This window comes from Aotus nancymaae, unplaced genomic scaffold (genome assembly GCF_030222135.1).
Source record: "Aotus nancymaae isolate 86718 unplaced genomic scaffold, 86718_ANA_hifiasm-v0.15.2.pri h1tg000029l, whole genome shotgun sequence".
Taxonomy (NCBI): Eukaryota; Metazoa; Chordata; class Mammalia; order Primates; family Aotidae; genus Aotus; species Aotus nancymaae.
Window position 1 is genome coordinate 50098706 of NW_026988442.1, and position 16030 is coordinate 50114735.

Sequence of the window (16030 nt, forward strand, 5' to 3'; positions counted from 1 at the left end):
ATTTGAATAATTCTGACTGTTAATGGGAATTTAATGCTGGATGCTACAGTTCTGCTTTCTGAAGCCACTGGTCGTCTTATAATAAGATAACTGCAAAACTTTGGTGTTTCTCTAGCCTAGATTTCCCTGGGAAACATCAGAGGGACACAAAGCCTGCCTTCATTTTCTATTCAAAGCATTTTAATTATAGCAAATAATTGACTGGGTTATTTTACTTCTATAAGCTTACAGTAAAATTAGTTGTACAATCAGTCTTTGTCTGCTACCATTGCTTTGTCAAAACAAGTGAGTAGTCACTTCACATCAACTCTTTTTATTATACTATTTTAGGAATTAATGCTCTATAATAAAATAAGAAAATTAAGTGACATTTAAAACTAAGTAACTTTATTGTATTTGGTATAAACTTAGTTTTACGCAGAGTGGAGCAGAAAATCCCCGCAAACTTTTTAAATCATTGTGCTGTAGCTCCCTATTGTGAAAACTGGAAAATGCAAATGCCTCAGATTGGCCAGCAGAGGGCGCTTTTACATTTATAAAGCCAATGGAATTTCACTGTTTCAGCGTGAAAGATTATAATGTAAGTGTAGATTGTGCCATGTGTGAATATACAGTGCGCATGACTGTGAATGCATGTGTATATTTTGATTTATATATTCGTTCACGTGAAGATTTTAAAATTCCACCCCAGCTAATGAGCTTACCAACCTGCTTGTTTTCAGACTTTAATACCTTCTTTCTCATATTTCCCCATATGTTCCACTCCTTAGGTTTATCCGGTGACATTATGCTTTGGAATATATTGTGGATATATTTTGCATAGATCATGTTCTGTAGGAGGGGTTTAAAAATTGACCTTTATAAAACAGCCTTCTTCTCCCTGGCCCAATCTGTTATAGCACTTTTTTTGTTGTTATTTTGTTTTGCCTTTTTATAGACTAAAGTCCAATCTTAGATTTGGTCTATACTAATTTCTGTAAAAGTGCCACAAAATTTATCCTTGCACTTGAGGACCAGAATAATGTTCTGTAGCACTAACCTCTAGAAATCTAGAGATTTTTAGACTTTCTAGAAATAAAAGCATAGCATTTGAAACCTAAGTAGAAAAAATAATTGATACAGTAGTTTACAATAAGACTGTTTCCAAATCACTCATGCTATATCAGGACTCGTTTGAAGTCATATAGCACTCCTTTACTTTTTTATTTTTCTATCTTTAGTTATCATTAATTATTGAGAACTAGCAGTACTGCAATGGCAATCTAAAAGACAGATAGTAATTTGGGCTGAGAGAAAGAGAAAGAGAGAGCTGCTAATGCTGATATTGATATTGGTACTTGTTAAAGGATTATGTAAGTTTGTATTTTATTTGAAACCTACCACGAGGTATCTGGGTCAGTATATGACTTACAGTTGCATAATAGTTCTAGGAGGATTACCATTCCTACCTCAGGAGTGGGAACATAGATATTATGACAGAAAGACAGAAAGAAATCTCCCTAGTGTGCAGTTAATACATGCTGCATTTATTTTCATGATATCCATTTATGGCTGCAAATGTAAAGCTTTTTTGTAGCAGAGTTTTAACAAAAGCAGTGATTTTAATTTAGACTATCAGATCTTCCCTTCACAATTTTGGGATGTGAATGAGGCCAGAAGCCAGAGAAATAGAAAGAAGGAGGTGAGTTGGTCAGATAATGTAGTATTATTGAGAGAACCAAGCACTGAGGCATTGCGCTCACTCTCAAGAAGGTTTATACTCAAATGCAGGAAAACAAGTGACGTGCCTCTACAAAGAAATGGTAATCTAGCCATGGTAAAGAGATGCAAGATCTATATTAAAGGATGAGGAAAGAAGATCTGTGAAAGAAGGAAGACTGATGAGAGAAAGCTTACCAGATGAGGAATATCAGATATTTCATCTGAGCCTTGGGAGCACTATGCTGGATTTGTAAACAGAGGCGGCAGGCAACATTTCAGGTTTCAGGAACATCACGAGCGAAAGCACAGGCACAAGAAAGCTCAAAATGTGTTCAGAGGAACAGTTGATAAGAGAGGAGCATTTGTGGAGGAGGGTGGTAGGATCTAAGACTTCTAAGATCAGTGAAAATTAATGAGTTTCTCTAACAGTAATTTTTACAGTGCCTCACACACACACTTATACACACAAACACACACAAACTTTTAAAAGTATACCATTTATCATTTGGATAATTATAAAATACCAGTACAACGCATGTGTGACTATCTCAGATGATGATTGTAGGGAAGTCCTTAGGTAGAGGACTATATCTAGTGGAGTGCGGAATTGGACCTCACTGGCTTGTAAGAGTGTGCACATCTCTCTCCAGCTCCACTCAGGGATATCATGCTGGGAGCTTGAAACTGGCCACGCTGCAAATATTTACTCCATGGAAATTGACAAACCTTTTAAAAATCATGTCTCCTTCCACCAAAGAGCCAGTTGTTGAACATTTACCAGGGGACCCTTAACTGTATTCACATCTCCCTCCATCCTTTCTTCATACCTGCTTAAGTCTGCTTAACGCCTGTAGCCTTTCCTGAAAGGTGCTTACCAGCTAAAGAGGTGTCTAATTCACATTCTGCCTTACCATCTCCAAACCTTGTTATTGCCAAGATTTACTTCCCTTGTGGTCACCTGGCTTCTCGCTCTCAACTGACTCCACTCTAGGATTTTCTGCCTCCATTACTGACTGGCAGTGAATGAATGAATGGGTCATTCTGGTGGGTGTTGTTATCCTGGCAACCTGTGCTTTAATAACCACCTTTCTTTGTTAGAACCTAAGTGCAAAGGCTAAAGGGCATAGATGATACAATCTAAGCCAACCTCATTACACACAATTGAAATTTAATTCCGTTAGAAACATTTCAGCAGTAGAAATTCTATAAAGAGGAGCAGAGGAGCTCCATGGATAGCCATGTGGGCCTGTGGCTCTAGGAGAGTGATTTTTCTCTTTGGGGAACTCATTTCCTAGAAGCTTGGATCCAGGAGAGAATATGCAAGGTGGGTGGAGGTGGCTTCTCTCCATTCTGCGGGAACACATGTTCCCTGGCACGGAGAGCAAAATCTGACAGACCAAAATGTGAGTGTGTGTGTGTGTGTGTGAGCGTGCGTGTGTGTGTGTGTGGATCCATATACATAGAGCTGAAAATAAAAGTGATCTATTTCCTCTCAAGAAAGATTAAGTTATTTCAAAAGAAAAGGAAATATATATTATTAGCAGTATGAGTGTAAGCCCACTTGAGAAGCCTATGAAGTCTTTATGTGTGTGTGCCCAAATGTGCACACGTGTTTCAAGCTTTCGGGGTAGCTTGGATGTTCTAGGCATGGGGATTATGAAACTGGAGGGAAGGTGGGGATAGCTGCAAAGGTGAAGCTAAAATGCATCCCGAGGTCAGAACTAGAATAAACATGAAATTACCATGAAAAGTGAAGTTGGACTATTTAACGACCTTGTCAACACTGACTCGCAGGAGAACAGGAGCAGTTGGTGCTGTTCTTTCTCAATATGCCCAGCGGCCCTTTCCCCTCACGTTGTTTCCTGCTGTAATGCAAAACCACTTTCGGGGAGAAGAATGTGTGACAGACTGAGTCCAGGGCAAAGAAAGGCAAGATATTCTGTGGAGTGATAAATGCCTCAAGGCCAAAAATAAGAGGGGCACTACCTGGTAGGAATAGAAGCAAGAATCAATTTGAATTTTACCTAATGAAGCTTAGCTCTTTGAATAAAGAATACCTAGCTACTTGTCCACTACTTACTATATTAGCTTTATCCAGCAGAGGGCAGACTTTACATTGAAATAGATCTAAAAAGGACTTCAACCTCCTGGGTTTTTTTTTTTTTTTTTTTTAAACTTCAATATTTTTGGTTTCTAAATGATTTTAAAATATTTTAAAGTATTTAAGGTCTAGAGTATGTTAAGTATGAAATTTCTTGGATTGCAGTTAATACTCCTGCCTTATTAGCAAAATATTCAAGATGTGATTGCAAAATAAGGCGGGTAAAACCATGGCTTTTGGACTGGTCTTAGACACTTTCTGTCATTGTAGGCAAAGCTGTTCTTTTTTGTGTTGTTTACAAAATTACTAAAGAAAATCCTGTCTCTTAACTGGATGGTTATAATTTCCGTTCATTCCAATAGCATTTGATATGAATAACTGCTTTTCTTTAACAGTTCAATTACTACCATCTTCTAATCTGTTTCATAGCTAGCTTTGATATTTTCCCTACAGGAAATGACACCTATGTAAAACTTAACTAAACTTATTATACAATATGACTTCAATATTCAAAGCTCCTTTAGTGAGAATTTAAAATTTGTTTCTCTTCGAGTTTCATTTTCTTGGTCTAACAATCATTCTCGCAATAAATGAGAAAATAGAGACTACTATCTCTCTACTTTTTTAAGCATGAGGTTAATTCGCTTGTTCACAGTGGCTGAGTTCAGATCTGGGGAGCGATCTGTTGGACTCCAAAGCACAAGCTCTTTTCACTCCAAGGCCCGTCTTTAATTGACTCTATACAATCTACTTATAAAATCATAAACACACGGTTTTATTCATTAGGGCTTAAATTCAGACTGACATAGTTTGCAAAATACAAAGAACAAAACAAGATAATCCTAAATAAATCAATTTCAGAAATTCTTGGCATTTAAATTCAATAGGTTGGTTTAATTTTGGCATCACGTAAGCACTTTCTTTATCTCGCTTTTTGGGTGTGTGTGTGTGTTTGTGTATAATGTGGTTTTTAAAGTGAATGCAGGAGGAAAATCTCTGAGGAAGGCATTCTCCCTGTTACAATAAATACAATATATTTTCTTTTATTATTAAATTTTACTTACATTTCTCTGAAAGCAAAAGCATATATCAAAATGCATAAGAATTTGCTGCCTAGGAAACAACATTATTTTTGTGTAGAGAAACTGAAGATTTATATACCCTTAAAATCACAAAGAAATTGAGCTCTATATATTCACTTTCATTTTCATAATCATCTCTACAGGACTATTGTAATTAATTTTATGTAATGAGGACAGAGGTGTTCTTTTTATTTGAGTGCAGAAAAAAGTTTTAAAATAAGAGTGGATACTTAAATGTAAAGTTAGTGAATATCTGTCAACGAAACCAGAAATGTTAGCAAAGTAAAATCATCTCTCTAACTTCTTTTCGTGGAAATATAAGCTCTGTTTCAAGATTGATAGAAAATTTGACAATACAATGAAAATGTCTCTTGCTGTTAAAAAACACCACCACCACAGCTATTATTTCACTTAACACTGTGTTTACAGAACTTCACCCCCAATCGTCAGCCATGCTTAGTGTTGGGGAGAAAAGCACTGAAACACTGCACTTGGATTCAGAAATGGGGATTCTGCCCCACTCTAGCTGTGTGATGTGGATATATGAGTTAACCTCTCAGAGCCTTGATTTCTCACCTGAGACAGGAGATAATGGGTATCTACCACATAGGATATTGAGAGATTAAAATGAAATTTACATTACATCTGTGAAAGCTCTGAGTTCAGTGTCTTCCTGACACATTGCTGATTTGTCTGTTAGATCAAAATGATCCAGATAATAGACTTTATTAATAATACCCTATTTTTGGTAGCAACTTTTAAAACCATTCATAAATTATTCGTGCACATTGTATAAATAGCTCCCTCCCTAAAACTTACAGATATTAGAACAAAGCTTGGGAGAAATCTTGACTCTACATGTAGATGAAGTAAGTTTAAGAATAAGGTTTAACTACTGGTGATTAGAAAATAAAGTGGAAGTTAAATATAATTTTCATTTCTCTTATACTTGGAAAATTTAATAATACAGTCTTAGATTTTAGGTATTTGTTAATAATTTTGGTATTCTCTTCAGTTTTCAATACTACATTTAAAACAGCAAATGAAAAGCATGTCAAATTCACTTTTTTGCCTCAAAAATCTTAGCCTATATTTCTAGATCTAGAATTATTCTTGCAATGACATTTTCCCCATCTCATTTTACACCTTGCCTTTTCCTGACAAATCATATTCTCTTTTCATCAGTGCATCTGCCCAAAACGCTCTTCTACTTGACAGTTCTATCCTACACTCGCCTCTGAGCTTATAACAAGACATACCTCTGGGAATCGCAGAGTGCCATATTTTGAATCTCTCAGTGAGGTATACAGGTTTTCCCATGTGATCATAAAGGATTCCTCAAATCTGAGTTATAGAGCTAATCTGCGACAAGTAATAAGCACACTATTTTCACATTAGTATATTTATGTTGTGCTAATATACTTAAACAGTATGTATGTCCATTGAGAATTTTTCTACAAATTTCTTATCAGCTTGCTTTTAATTTTTCAGATGTCTTACATATTTGATTGGCATTGGCTGTAATTCTGTTACAGCTCTTAAAATAAATGGGCTTATCCAAATTGGAAGAGAGATTTAAATGTCACAGATTCTCAGTGGAACACTAGTCAGCAATAAAAAGGAACAAATTAGTAATACACACAACAACATAGATGAATCACAATTATTATAAGCTGAATTTAAAAAGACACAAAGGCTACATATTGCATGAATCCATTCATATGACATTCTGGAAAAGGAAAAACTATTGGAACAGAAATCAAATCAGTGGTTGCCAGGGGATAGCCAGAGGGATCTACCACAAAGAGGCTTGAGGAGTCTTTTGGGGTGCTGGAAATCTCAGTCATGAGGGTAGTTGCAAAACTGTCTACATATGTCAAATTCTTCAAAGTTGCAAAACGGTATACATTTGTCAAACTCCTCAACTATAAACATAAAAAGAGTAATCTTTTTTATTAAGCAAATTGTATCTTAATATATTTCACTTGAAAAAATTAGTTAAGGAAAAAGGAAATATTTGCAGTTTTTAGGAGTTGTATATCGTCTCTTTTCAGAGAAGTTTTATTAAAACATGCTATGTGTCTATTTTTCATCCATTTTTATTTCCAGCCCTAAATATGACACCCAAACTAGTTTTAAATAGCTAAGAGCTACCTCATTGGTGTGTTAAGGAGCTTTAGGATGAAATAATTATCTAAGTATAAATATTATAAAATATGATTTATTATAAGAAGAACATTATCTAATGGAACTCCTGTCCTAGGAATATATCATTACTTGATTTTTATTTCATTTTTGAATCACCAGCAATTAAGGCCCTGTGCCAAGAGCTTGTTGTACCTAATATTACTTAAAGGTTATCAAGTGCTGTGAGGTAAGGGGGATTAGCCACATTTTAAATAAGGGGAGCTTGTTAGGTTCAGAGCAAAAAGAATAGCAAATTTCACAAGTCCTTCTGATTCCAAAGCCAACATTAGTAATCACCATTTTTTTTTAATTTTTGCCAGTTTAATGATAGCTCTGGTGCTTGAGGATGAGACTGTGTGAGTGTTTGGAAATAGACTGTAAGAAAAGACTTCTTCCCTTGAGGGAAAGAAGGTTTTCAAAAAGAATTGAACCTGAGTACTGAAAACAGAATGTTGAGATTAATAAATGAAGGATGTGTACTGCCATACTAACCATAACTCTTTGATAGAGGCTTAGTCTAATTATAGTAAAGAAAAACATTTATTTCCAACCTCACTGAGCTTCTAGTACAACTGTGATGCCAAGCTTTAGTGATATTCTTTTTGAACAAACTCTCCTTGATATTTTACATTTATGTTTAGCACCAAACTGTCATTTTCATAACTGATCAGTAGATCCAGGTACTTTATTAATTTTTTGTACTTTATTAATTCCCTGTCATTTTAAATGAAAATAACTCAAAGGTTTCTATGTATTACTTTTTGTTTAGAAGACATTATCAAACCTAAATATTGTTTTCTTGGGCAACATTTACATGTAGAAGGGCAACAAAAGTTAAAAACCCTTAGGAATGTGCATTAGCTCTCATATTGGATGTATAGTACTTTAAGTAGGTAATACGTATTTGAATCACTACCCAGCAGCTGCTCATCCATAGTGGATTTTTTTTTTTTAATGTAGCCTGCCAGAAGTGCTTACCTTTTATTCATAATTGTCTGGGTGTGCCTTCCCCACTTGAATTGAACTGTATGTACTGTGTGCTGTAGAGGTGTGCAGTTAAAATACGTTTATTCTCAGAAATATTTTTAAAATATTTTAAAATGTTTTCCTTTGCAGAATCAGACACAAGTTTGGCAGAAGGAAGTGTCAGCTGCTTAGATGAAAGTCTTGGACATAACAGCAACATGGGCAGTGATTCAGGCACCATGGGAAGTGATTCAGGTACTGCCTAACTGTTGTGTAAACCTTAAAAAGTGTGAAATAAGACGCCGTATAGTGGAAGCATGGGGGCTGTTCATACCCTCCCTAATGTATTTATGCAATTAAAGCAATTCTTTTCTACCGTGAAATAGTTTTGGAACTTTGCCATTCACTTTCTTTAAAAGTGTAACTTACAAAAGTCTTAGAACCAAACTCTCTAATTTTGATCCAGTACATATCTTTTTGGTCTGGCATATGCCACATTCCAAAGAGTCATGTCATCTATTTTATTTATGAGACCTGTTTCAATTGATTTGACTGCATTTAAATTGACTGTATTCAATTTGGTACATGTGCTTACTTCGAAACCCTACTTTTTAAATTAAAATACATTTTAAATAAAAAATTAATACTATCAATAAGAGAAGTATGACTATAAATTAAATATATAAGTAAAAGAAGTCAAATTTGCATAAATATCTTTTGAATAGGAGTAGAGTTAGCAAAATATTTTGGTCACTAAATGAATATTTTACCAGATTACTCTCCATATTGGTTGTATATTCTACCAGCAATAAATGAGAGAGCCTCTTCCTAATTCCCCACACCTTCATTATTACTTCCTGTTATCAGTTTTCCTAATTTGTTAGTCTGATAGATTTCAAATTGTTTCTTTCTTTGAGTGTCTATTTCCATGATCATTACTAAGCTAAAATGTTAACATTATTAAGTGTAGGTGATGGGTTAGTGGGGGTCTATTATATACCTTTCTGTATTTGTCTATGTGTTTGAACTATTTCACAATTAAAATGAACAAATCACAAACAAAAAGAAAATGCTTTGCAAGGGGTCCAGCTGAGATGCATTGGAAAAACGACAGATTAAGAAACAAATTACTTTATTCTTCATTTGTGATTGAGTTGTTTCCCCTAAGAATATATTAAATAATTCAGATTATCCTGCATTGTCAGAAGAATTATAAAAATTTAGATCCCCAAGATGCCTAAGGGGACAAAATAGTTTACAGAAAGATGGTCATGAGTCCTAAATGCTTTCCACATTAGATTATAGCACCTCTTTTTTCACATGTCCTTTTCTCACAGTGACACTCCTGAATCCCTTAGAACAAATTAGTTTGCGGAAACCCAATTCACCAAATGTCAGTCACAACTTTAATCTTCATTTAAAAGGGTTAATTCATTTTCTGTTCAATTCAGTCAGTGTTTATTGAGTTCTTGCCATGTGCTTATTTCTGTGTATTATATTTGTTTTTTCTATCCTTGTCATAAAATTGTTCAATTTAATAATTAACGTTTCTATTACATGCTATGCTAGAACTCAAAATAGATACCCTAGCTAACAGTCATCATCCTTATAGGTTGTTGTAAGGTTTTGGACATCATCCTGATTTTGATTTGTCTAAGTAAGGGCTTTTCAACGATATCCATTCATTTGATAAATATTTAATGTGTACCTTCTATGTGCAGGGCATTTTGCCTATTTAGAGTTGTTAACAAATATATTTGCTGATTTTTGGTCTTCAATGTGGCATGAAAGACATGATAAATCTGAACGCAATCTACTTTTGAAAAGTAAATACATTTTCAAAGACAAATACATTTTTGAAGATAAACACATTTCATAGAACACCACTTGAAGTTCTAGATGGATCACTACTTAGGAGCAAAGAATTACTTTGCATAGTGGGTAGTCAATTTTTGAAGTGGTAAAATTATGAAATTCCTTACCCACAAGTGCCTGATATAAGCTAAAATAGAATTCAATTCAAAAGGAGGTTTAGAAAAATTGGTGAACTGTTAAACACATATTGAGGCACTGAAAAGTATTACAGAATCTGCAACTATGTTTTAATCTTTGAAGCTGACATCAAAAGGGACTTTATTCTGTATGTCCTTCCTCCTACTCCAGAGGTCATATATGGGCCATAAGGTGTGACCCAATACAATCATATTATATTCCTTTGTGGAAGTGTTATGCAATAGTAAACATAATTACCGGTACTTTTAAAGTATAAATATTCTAATTTTATTATGAAAGGCTTTTTTTTTCCCGTTTCCCATTTTCTGAAAGATAATACTGCCTCTCAAAAAGTGACAATGTTTTTGGCAATACACATTGGCCTGATATGTAGAAAGTGTTTCCCTACTATTTCAAGATAATGCCTATTAATATTTGTCCAGCTGGAATGGTGTATTTTTCTGTGGTTATATACTATAGGTAAAGGAATACTTTGTAGATTTCAAACACATGCAGTGACAGACCTTTTCTCTCCAAGAATAACTCAGCTGTCAAAATCAATGTGAGAATGAAATTTGCCACATGGTGTAGTTCCAATAGAATATTATTATTTAAGCCTTATTTGATTTTCTTTTTTGACCATTTATATGATATAATCTAATTTTAAGATGTTTAATCAATACTTGTCTTAGAGGGAAGGCACAGTGTTATTTAAAGCTTGTGCATATTTTAAATGCTACTTTCATTTCATTGATTACGCTCTTCAGAGAACGCCAAAAGCAAACAAATAACAAACAAACAAAAACCCAAACACTTCTTTTATAAAGGAAATTGGCTCCTGGCTCATTGATACCAGCCCAGTTCTCTCCTTCTGGTGACAGAGAAGAGAAAACTCTCTTTTCATTGCTTCTGTGGATAAATTCTTCCATCCCTATGTCAGAGGATGTGATAAGGCAAGAATCAGGCTGAATATTTAGCACTCACCCAGCTTTTTTTCTTTGGATGCTAGTCTCACATTGAATCCAACTCTAATTTTTCTGTCTCCACACTGTGCTTCTTTTTAAACTTAGGGTCACCTATCAAATCTCCTAGTCTTAAATCAAAAATATGGAAGATTATTGAGCTGTCTGTCTAACCAGGTATTTTGTGTGTGTGTCTGACAGTGGTATAATGTCCTAGACTTTGAAGTCCTTCAGGACAACAACTATATTCTTGTGAGTGCCCTGCATTTAATAGGTGTCCAGTCAATACTGACTGAAGAATAAATTTCTGGTACGTGCCTACTTAAGTAGCAGTAAAACCTCATGACTGCGGTTCTGAAGTTAAATTGTAAACAATAGTCCTTTTAATATTCTAATTCTCCTTAAATGTATCAGCATAATAAATAATTCGAATGCATGAGCAATATTGATATTTTACTCATTTGCTTTGGTTCTAGATTCTTGGGAAAGAGACTTAGGAAATCACTATTATGTTTCTCTTTTTAATATTTCTTAGCCAAGGATATAGTAGTAAGCATGGAAAATGGGGGAAATTATTATTAAAATGTACTCTTTTAATAGTTTATTCTGCAACTATTATGAGGGAAGCAGCATTTTATTACTATTCTTAAAATCTATGCAAAAATGTACCTCAGATGAAATTAAAGAGGATTTTTTGATATATTTTAACAAATTTCCCAGATCAAATAAGAATTTAGCAGTAGTAAATTTCTGGATCTTTGTTTAGACAATTTCTAATGCATCTTCCTTTACAAATATACAGGCTCTTTTGGAAAAGTTGGGTGATAAATTATCTTAATACAGGTGAAATATCAGGGTTTTGATAGCCTATAAAAGCTACAGAGGGGTAACATTGTCCTTAAATAAATCAGAGCTTTACATAAATATAATATAAGATGAATTATTAGAAATACTGTAGAGTTCAAAACAAGCTTGGAAAGGATACTTATAAAGGTTTATTTTAAATGCTGGTGATTTTAAATGAGTTTTTCATAAAAATCATATTAAATGAATCAGCAGATGATCCAATGATAGCTTAAATGTATTGCATCTGTTTTTACTCATCCATACAGAAGGCAAATTTCCTGCCAGGTTAGTAGATAATTCTGAGTGGTATTTGGTGTGAATTTTTCTACCTATCACAACAAGTTAAAACCCACTCAAATAGAATTACCCAGTGGTTGAAATGGAGCCATCAGCAAGTTTTTTGAAGTTAATGGGACTATGTTAGTTTAGTTTCATTGCAATCATTGATAAGAAAAAGAACAGTTATTTCATGTGTGATGAAGTACTGATAAATATTGTTATTTAATTTTTTCTTGTGATTATGTAAGGCATAAGATGGAATTTTAAATTGGTATAATATTTATTTTACTTCATTTCACATTACAAGCTATGAATTTTTAGATCTTTTTCCCCAGACTGATATAGTTCAATATGGTCACTTCTAAATAAAATATATTATATCTAAAACAAGATATGTTATAATAATCTTATTTTAATATTTGTAAATGTATGTTAGTACTTAATCAGCATTTTAAATTTAAGAATCCATTTTAATTGAAAATATTTTCCATATATTATACTTCGGATTTTAGAAAAAGTAGGAATATGTGGATTCATATACATAAGGAAGCAATAAAGATCACAATTCACAACTAAATGGCAAAATTAGTCATAATTTAGCTTAAACCAACAAAATTATGTTTTATCTTTTAAGGAAAACCTACCAATTAAAGGCTAGCATAGGAAGAGTTTTTTCCTTATTCCCTAAATATCACTTCTGTACGACCTGGTTGCCTCAGATGGAAAAAGGAACTTGAGACAGATTGTGTGTGTGTGTGTGTGTGTGTGTGTGTGTGTGTGCATGTACGCATATGTGTGTGAGTGTGTGTGTGTGTGCTTTTTGGTATTTGTTTGTCAGATAAAGTTTCTACAAATGAAAGAAGATAGTATCAGCCGTAATACCTTCTTCGTAATAAAAAATAAGGGGAAATACAGAACAAAGAAGACTAATGATTTCCACTTTCTCAGTTCCTCTTGATTTTGTAGGTGGTAGGTCTAAGTGAAACAAGCAGGGAATAATGGCTCTACAAGGAAATGGGAAGTCTTACGCCTTCACAACCATACCTGCCAATTCTGCACCACAGAGCTTTCTACAAATTCGCTCACTCTGCAAAAACACTCCCCCACAGTGGCCCTTCCTAGTCCTCTATTCAGTTGACTTCCTCTTCACCCCCACACCCTTAGGCCCCTTCTGTGACAGGGAGCCTGGGTTGTATTCTGCAAATGCAGAGAGCAGACATTCATTGGTACAGAAAAGAGAAAATGGGTTGGACTACATGTGAAAAGGAGTTTAAAGTTTAAGAAGCCTATGTTCAGTTTCAGGCTTCTAAGGTCTGTTATTTTATTGTCCCTTCTCTTATTTTCCCTGTCAACCTCCTTCAGATGAAGAGAATATGGCAGCAAGAGTATCCCCGGAGCCAGAACTCCAGCTCAGGTCTTACCAAATGGAAGTTGCCCAACCAGCCTTGGAAGGGAAGAATATCATCATCTGCCTTCCTACAGGGAGTGGAAAAACCAGAGTGGCCGTTTACATTGCCAAGGATCACTTAGACAAGAAGAAAAAAGCATCTGAGCCTGGAAAAGTTATAGTTCTTGTTAATAAGGTATTCAAAGAACATGTAACATTAGTTGTTCATTTTCATTATATTATTCTGAAACTTTTATATGATGACAATTGTGGCAATGACTCACACAGATTTAGTTTAATTAAGAGTAATGTCAAAATAAGCTCTTTATTTTATTTTTTATCTTTTTTAAGGTATGTGTAATATCTAAGTGATGAACCTGAAAATAGAAAATTTCCAATAAAACTAGGACATTTTACCAAATAGCTGTAAATTATGTAGCCCCAAAACCTAGGAGTTAGTTTTGATTCATCTACTTCCTTTATTCCCCTTATCTGGTCACAGGTTATATTTACCCAGATACACTTTAAGGTTAATTGACTAATTTATCATTGCATATGAAAATGAATGACCCCAAAATATCACTGGAATCAAGGATCAAATATTGTTTTTTTACTTCCTCTTTAGCTGTTGACCCTTAGTCAAAGATGGCAAGTCCTCTTTATCCAGAATACGTATAATGTGATTTGGAGAAAAAGAGAAAATTAAGTGAATGTTTGATATCTACATCAAGTTAAATAGATTTTAAAATTCTCAAGAAGTATATGTATTATATATACACATATTACATTAAATGCAACTGAGGTTTTTCTTCAATAATTTGTATCTTACGGTTTTTGAAGGTCATCTTCATAAATAAGTCTGTCTGCTTCACTATAAAAGAAAATCTAGTTATTTGAGCTTTATCCAGATAAATTAGAGTTTATTAATTTATAAATATATAAATTGGAGATATGAATATTTACTATTTTATGGTACAAAAATGAGTATACTTTCCAAGATCAGAAAGTCTTTTTTCCATTCTCATCTATTCCTGTATAAAAGAAAAAGCAGTAGACTGTAAAATACTCTATTTTTTTATTTCTATTATGCTAAAAGCTTTAGTTTCATCCTGTTTTCAGTACTTAGAATCCATGATTTGAATGGTTCCTATCATGTAGTTCCAAATGCGTTTTGTGTGCATCTGCTAACTCTAAAGAGCTCTCCTTTATACTTGTATACACACTATTAAAACACTTGTATTTATTTTGCTGGTAATGGTGACACATTCAAATTTGTTTGCCCATAGCCTTGCATATATTCCCTTTGTACAGGATATAATTTTTTTAAAATGAAATAGGTTTGAATCCTATTTTTACCTGCTGGTAGTTTGATTAAAATTAATTCTAACTTTAATTTCTTCATCTTTAAAATGAACAAAATAATAACTACCATGCTCTGAAATTTCAGTTGGATTACATATGGCCTAGTAATGACTCTTTCTCCCACCCTTAAATACTAGCTTTCTCTTACTCCTTCCTCTTCACCTTCATAACTCATGAAACTGAATAACATAGAGAACAGGCTCCTAAGTGCCAAATCCAGAGAAAAGAACAAAGTTAACTGGATTCAAACCTACTTAAACTGATGATTTTGAAACCATTTGACCATCCACCATTTTCTCCAACTCAGCCTTACCGTCTACCCTCCCAAAGGCTCTTCTTCTCCATTTACCTGTTTCTTTGTTAGTAATACCACCCTCTCCAAAGCATGCAGCCCCCACACCTAGGAGTTAGTTTTAATTCATCTACTTCCTTTATTTCCCTTATCTGGTCACAGGGTCATAGGCTGCTAGAGTTGAAAGGGGGCTTCCAGATCCAGCTTTCTTCCTTTGCAGAGTGGTTCCTCACTTCTGCCAGATAACTTCCTAATATTAAGGAAGTTATCCTTCTAACAAGACAGCCCTAGCCATTCTTTGAACAACTGACACTGTTAGAAAGCCCTACTTGTATTCATCCAAATCGGCTTCTCTGGAATCCCACAGTCACTGGTTAGAGTTCCTTCCTCTGCAACCATACGAAGTCTTAAGTCTCCAGCCTAAGGACAGCCCTGCACATAGACAAGGCAGCATCATGTAGCTCCTAAGTTATGTTTCTTTTGGTCCCTGGGAATAAATGTCTACAGTTCCTTTAACTGTTTTCCATATAACATGGTTTCTAATCCTGTCATCACTCCTAGTGCTCATACTCTTTCAGACATTTTTCTAGGACACTCTTAAATGTGGTGTCCAGAGTCAGACAAAATACTACAGATAAGATCTTACCAGTGTAGAAAGCAGGAGAGATGAGATATGACACCTAGCTCATGACCACTTTTGCCTCTGGCATCCTCAGACTTATCTGGACGTTGTCATAAACTCAAATTCCTCAGTTTCTTTTTATTTGAAAATCTCTTATACTAGAATACTCTTCATTTATTTTTGTGTAGCCAATTTTTGAGCCTAAATTCAAATACTTATGTTTATATTTTAAATATTGATCTTTTCAAGTC

General features: G+C 34.3%; 1 protein-coding gene across 1 annotated transcript in view; it reads left to right on the forward strand.

The window, feature by feature from the left end:
- IFIH1 (interferon induced with helicase C domain 1) overlaps positions 1–16030 on the forward strand; it is a 51495-nt gene that overhangs the window by 16309 nt on the left and 19156 nt on the right. Inside the window, exons 4-5 of the mRNA XM_012440584.2 lie at positions 8188–8292; positions 13479–13699. Coding sequence (XP_012296007.1) covers positions 8188–8292; positions 13479–13699 — 326 coding nt within the window. The remainder of the gene's footprint in view (positions 1–8187; positions 8293–13478; positions 13700–16030) is intronic.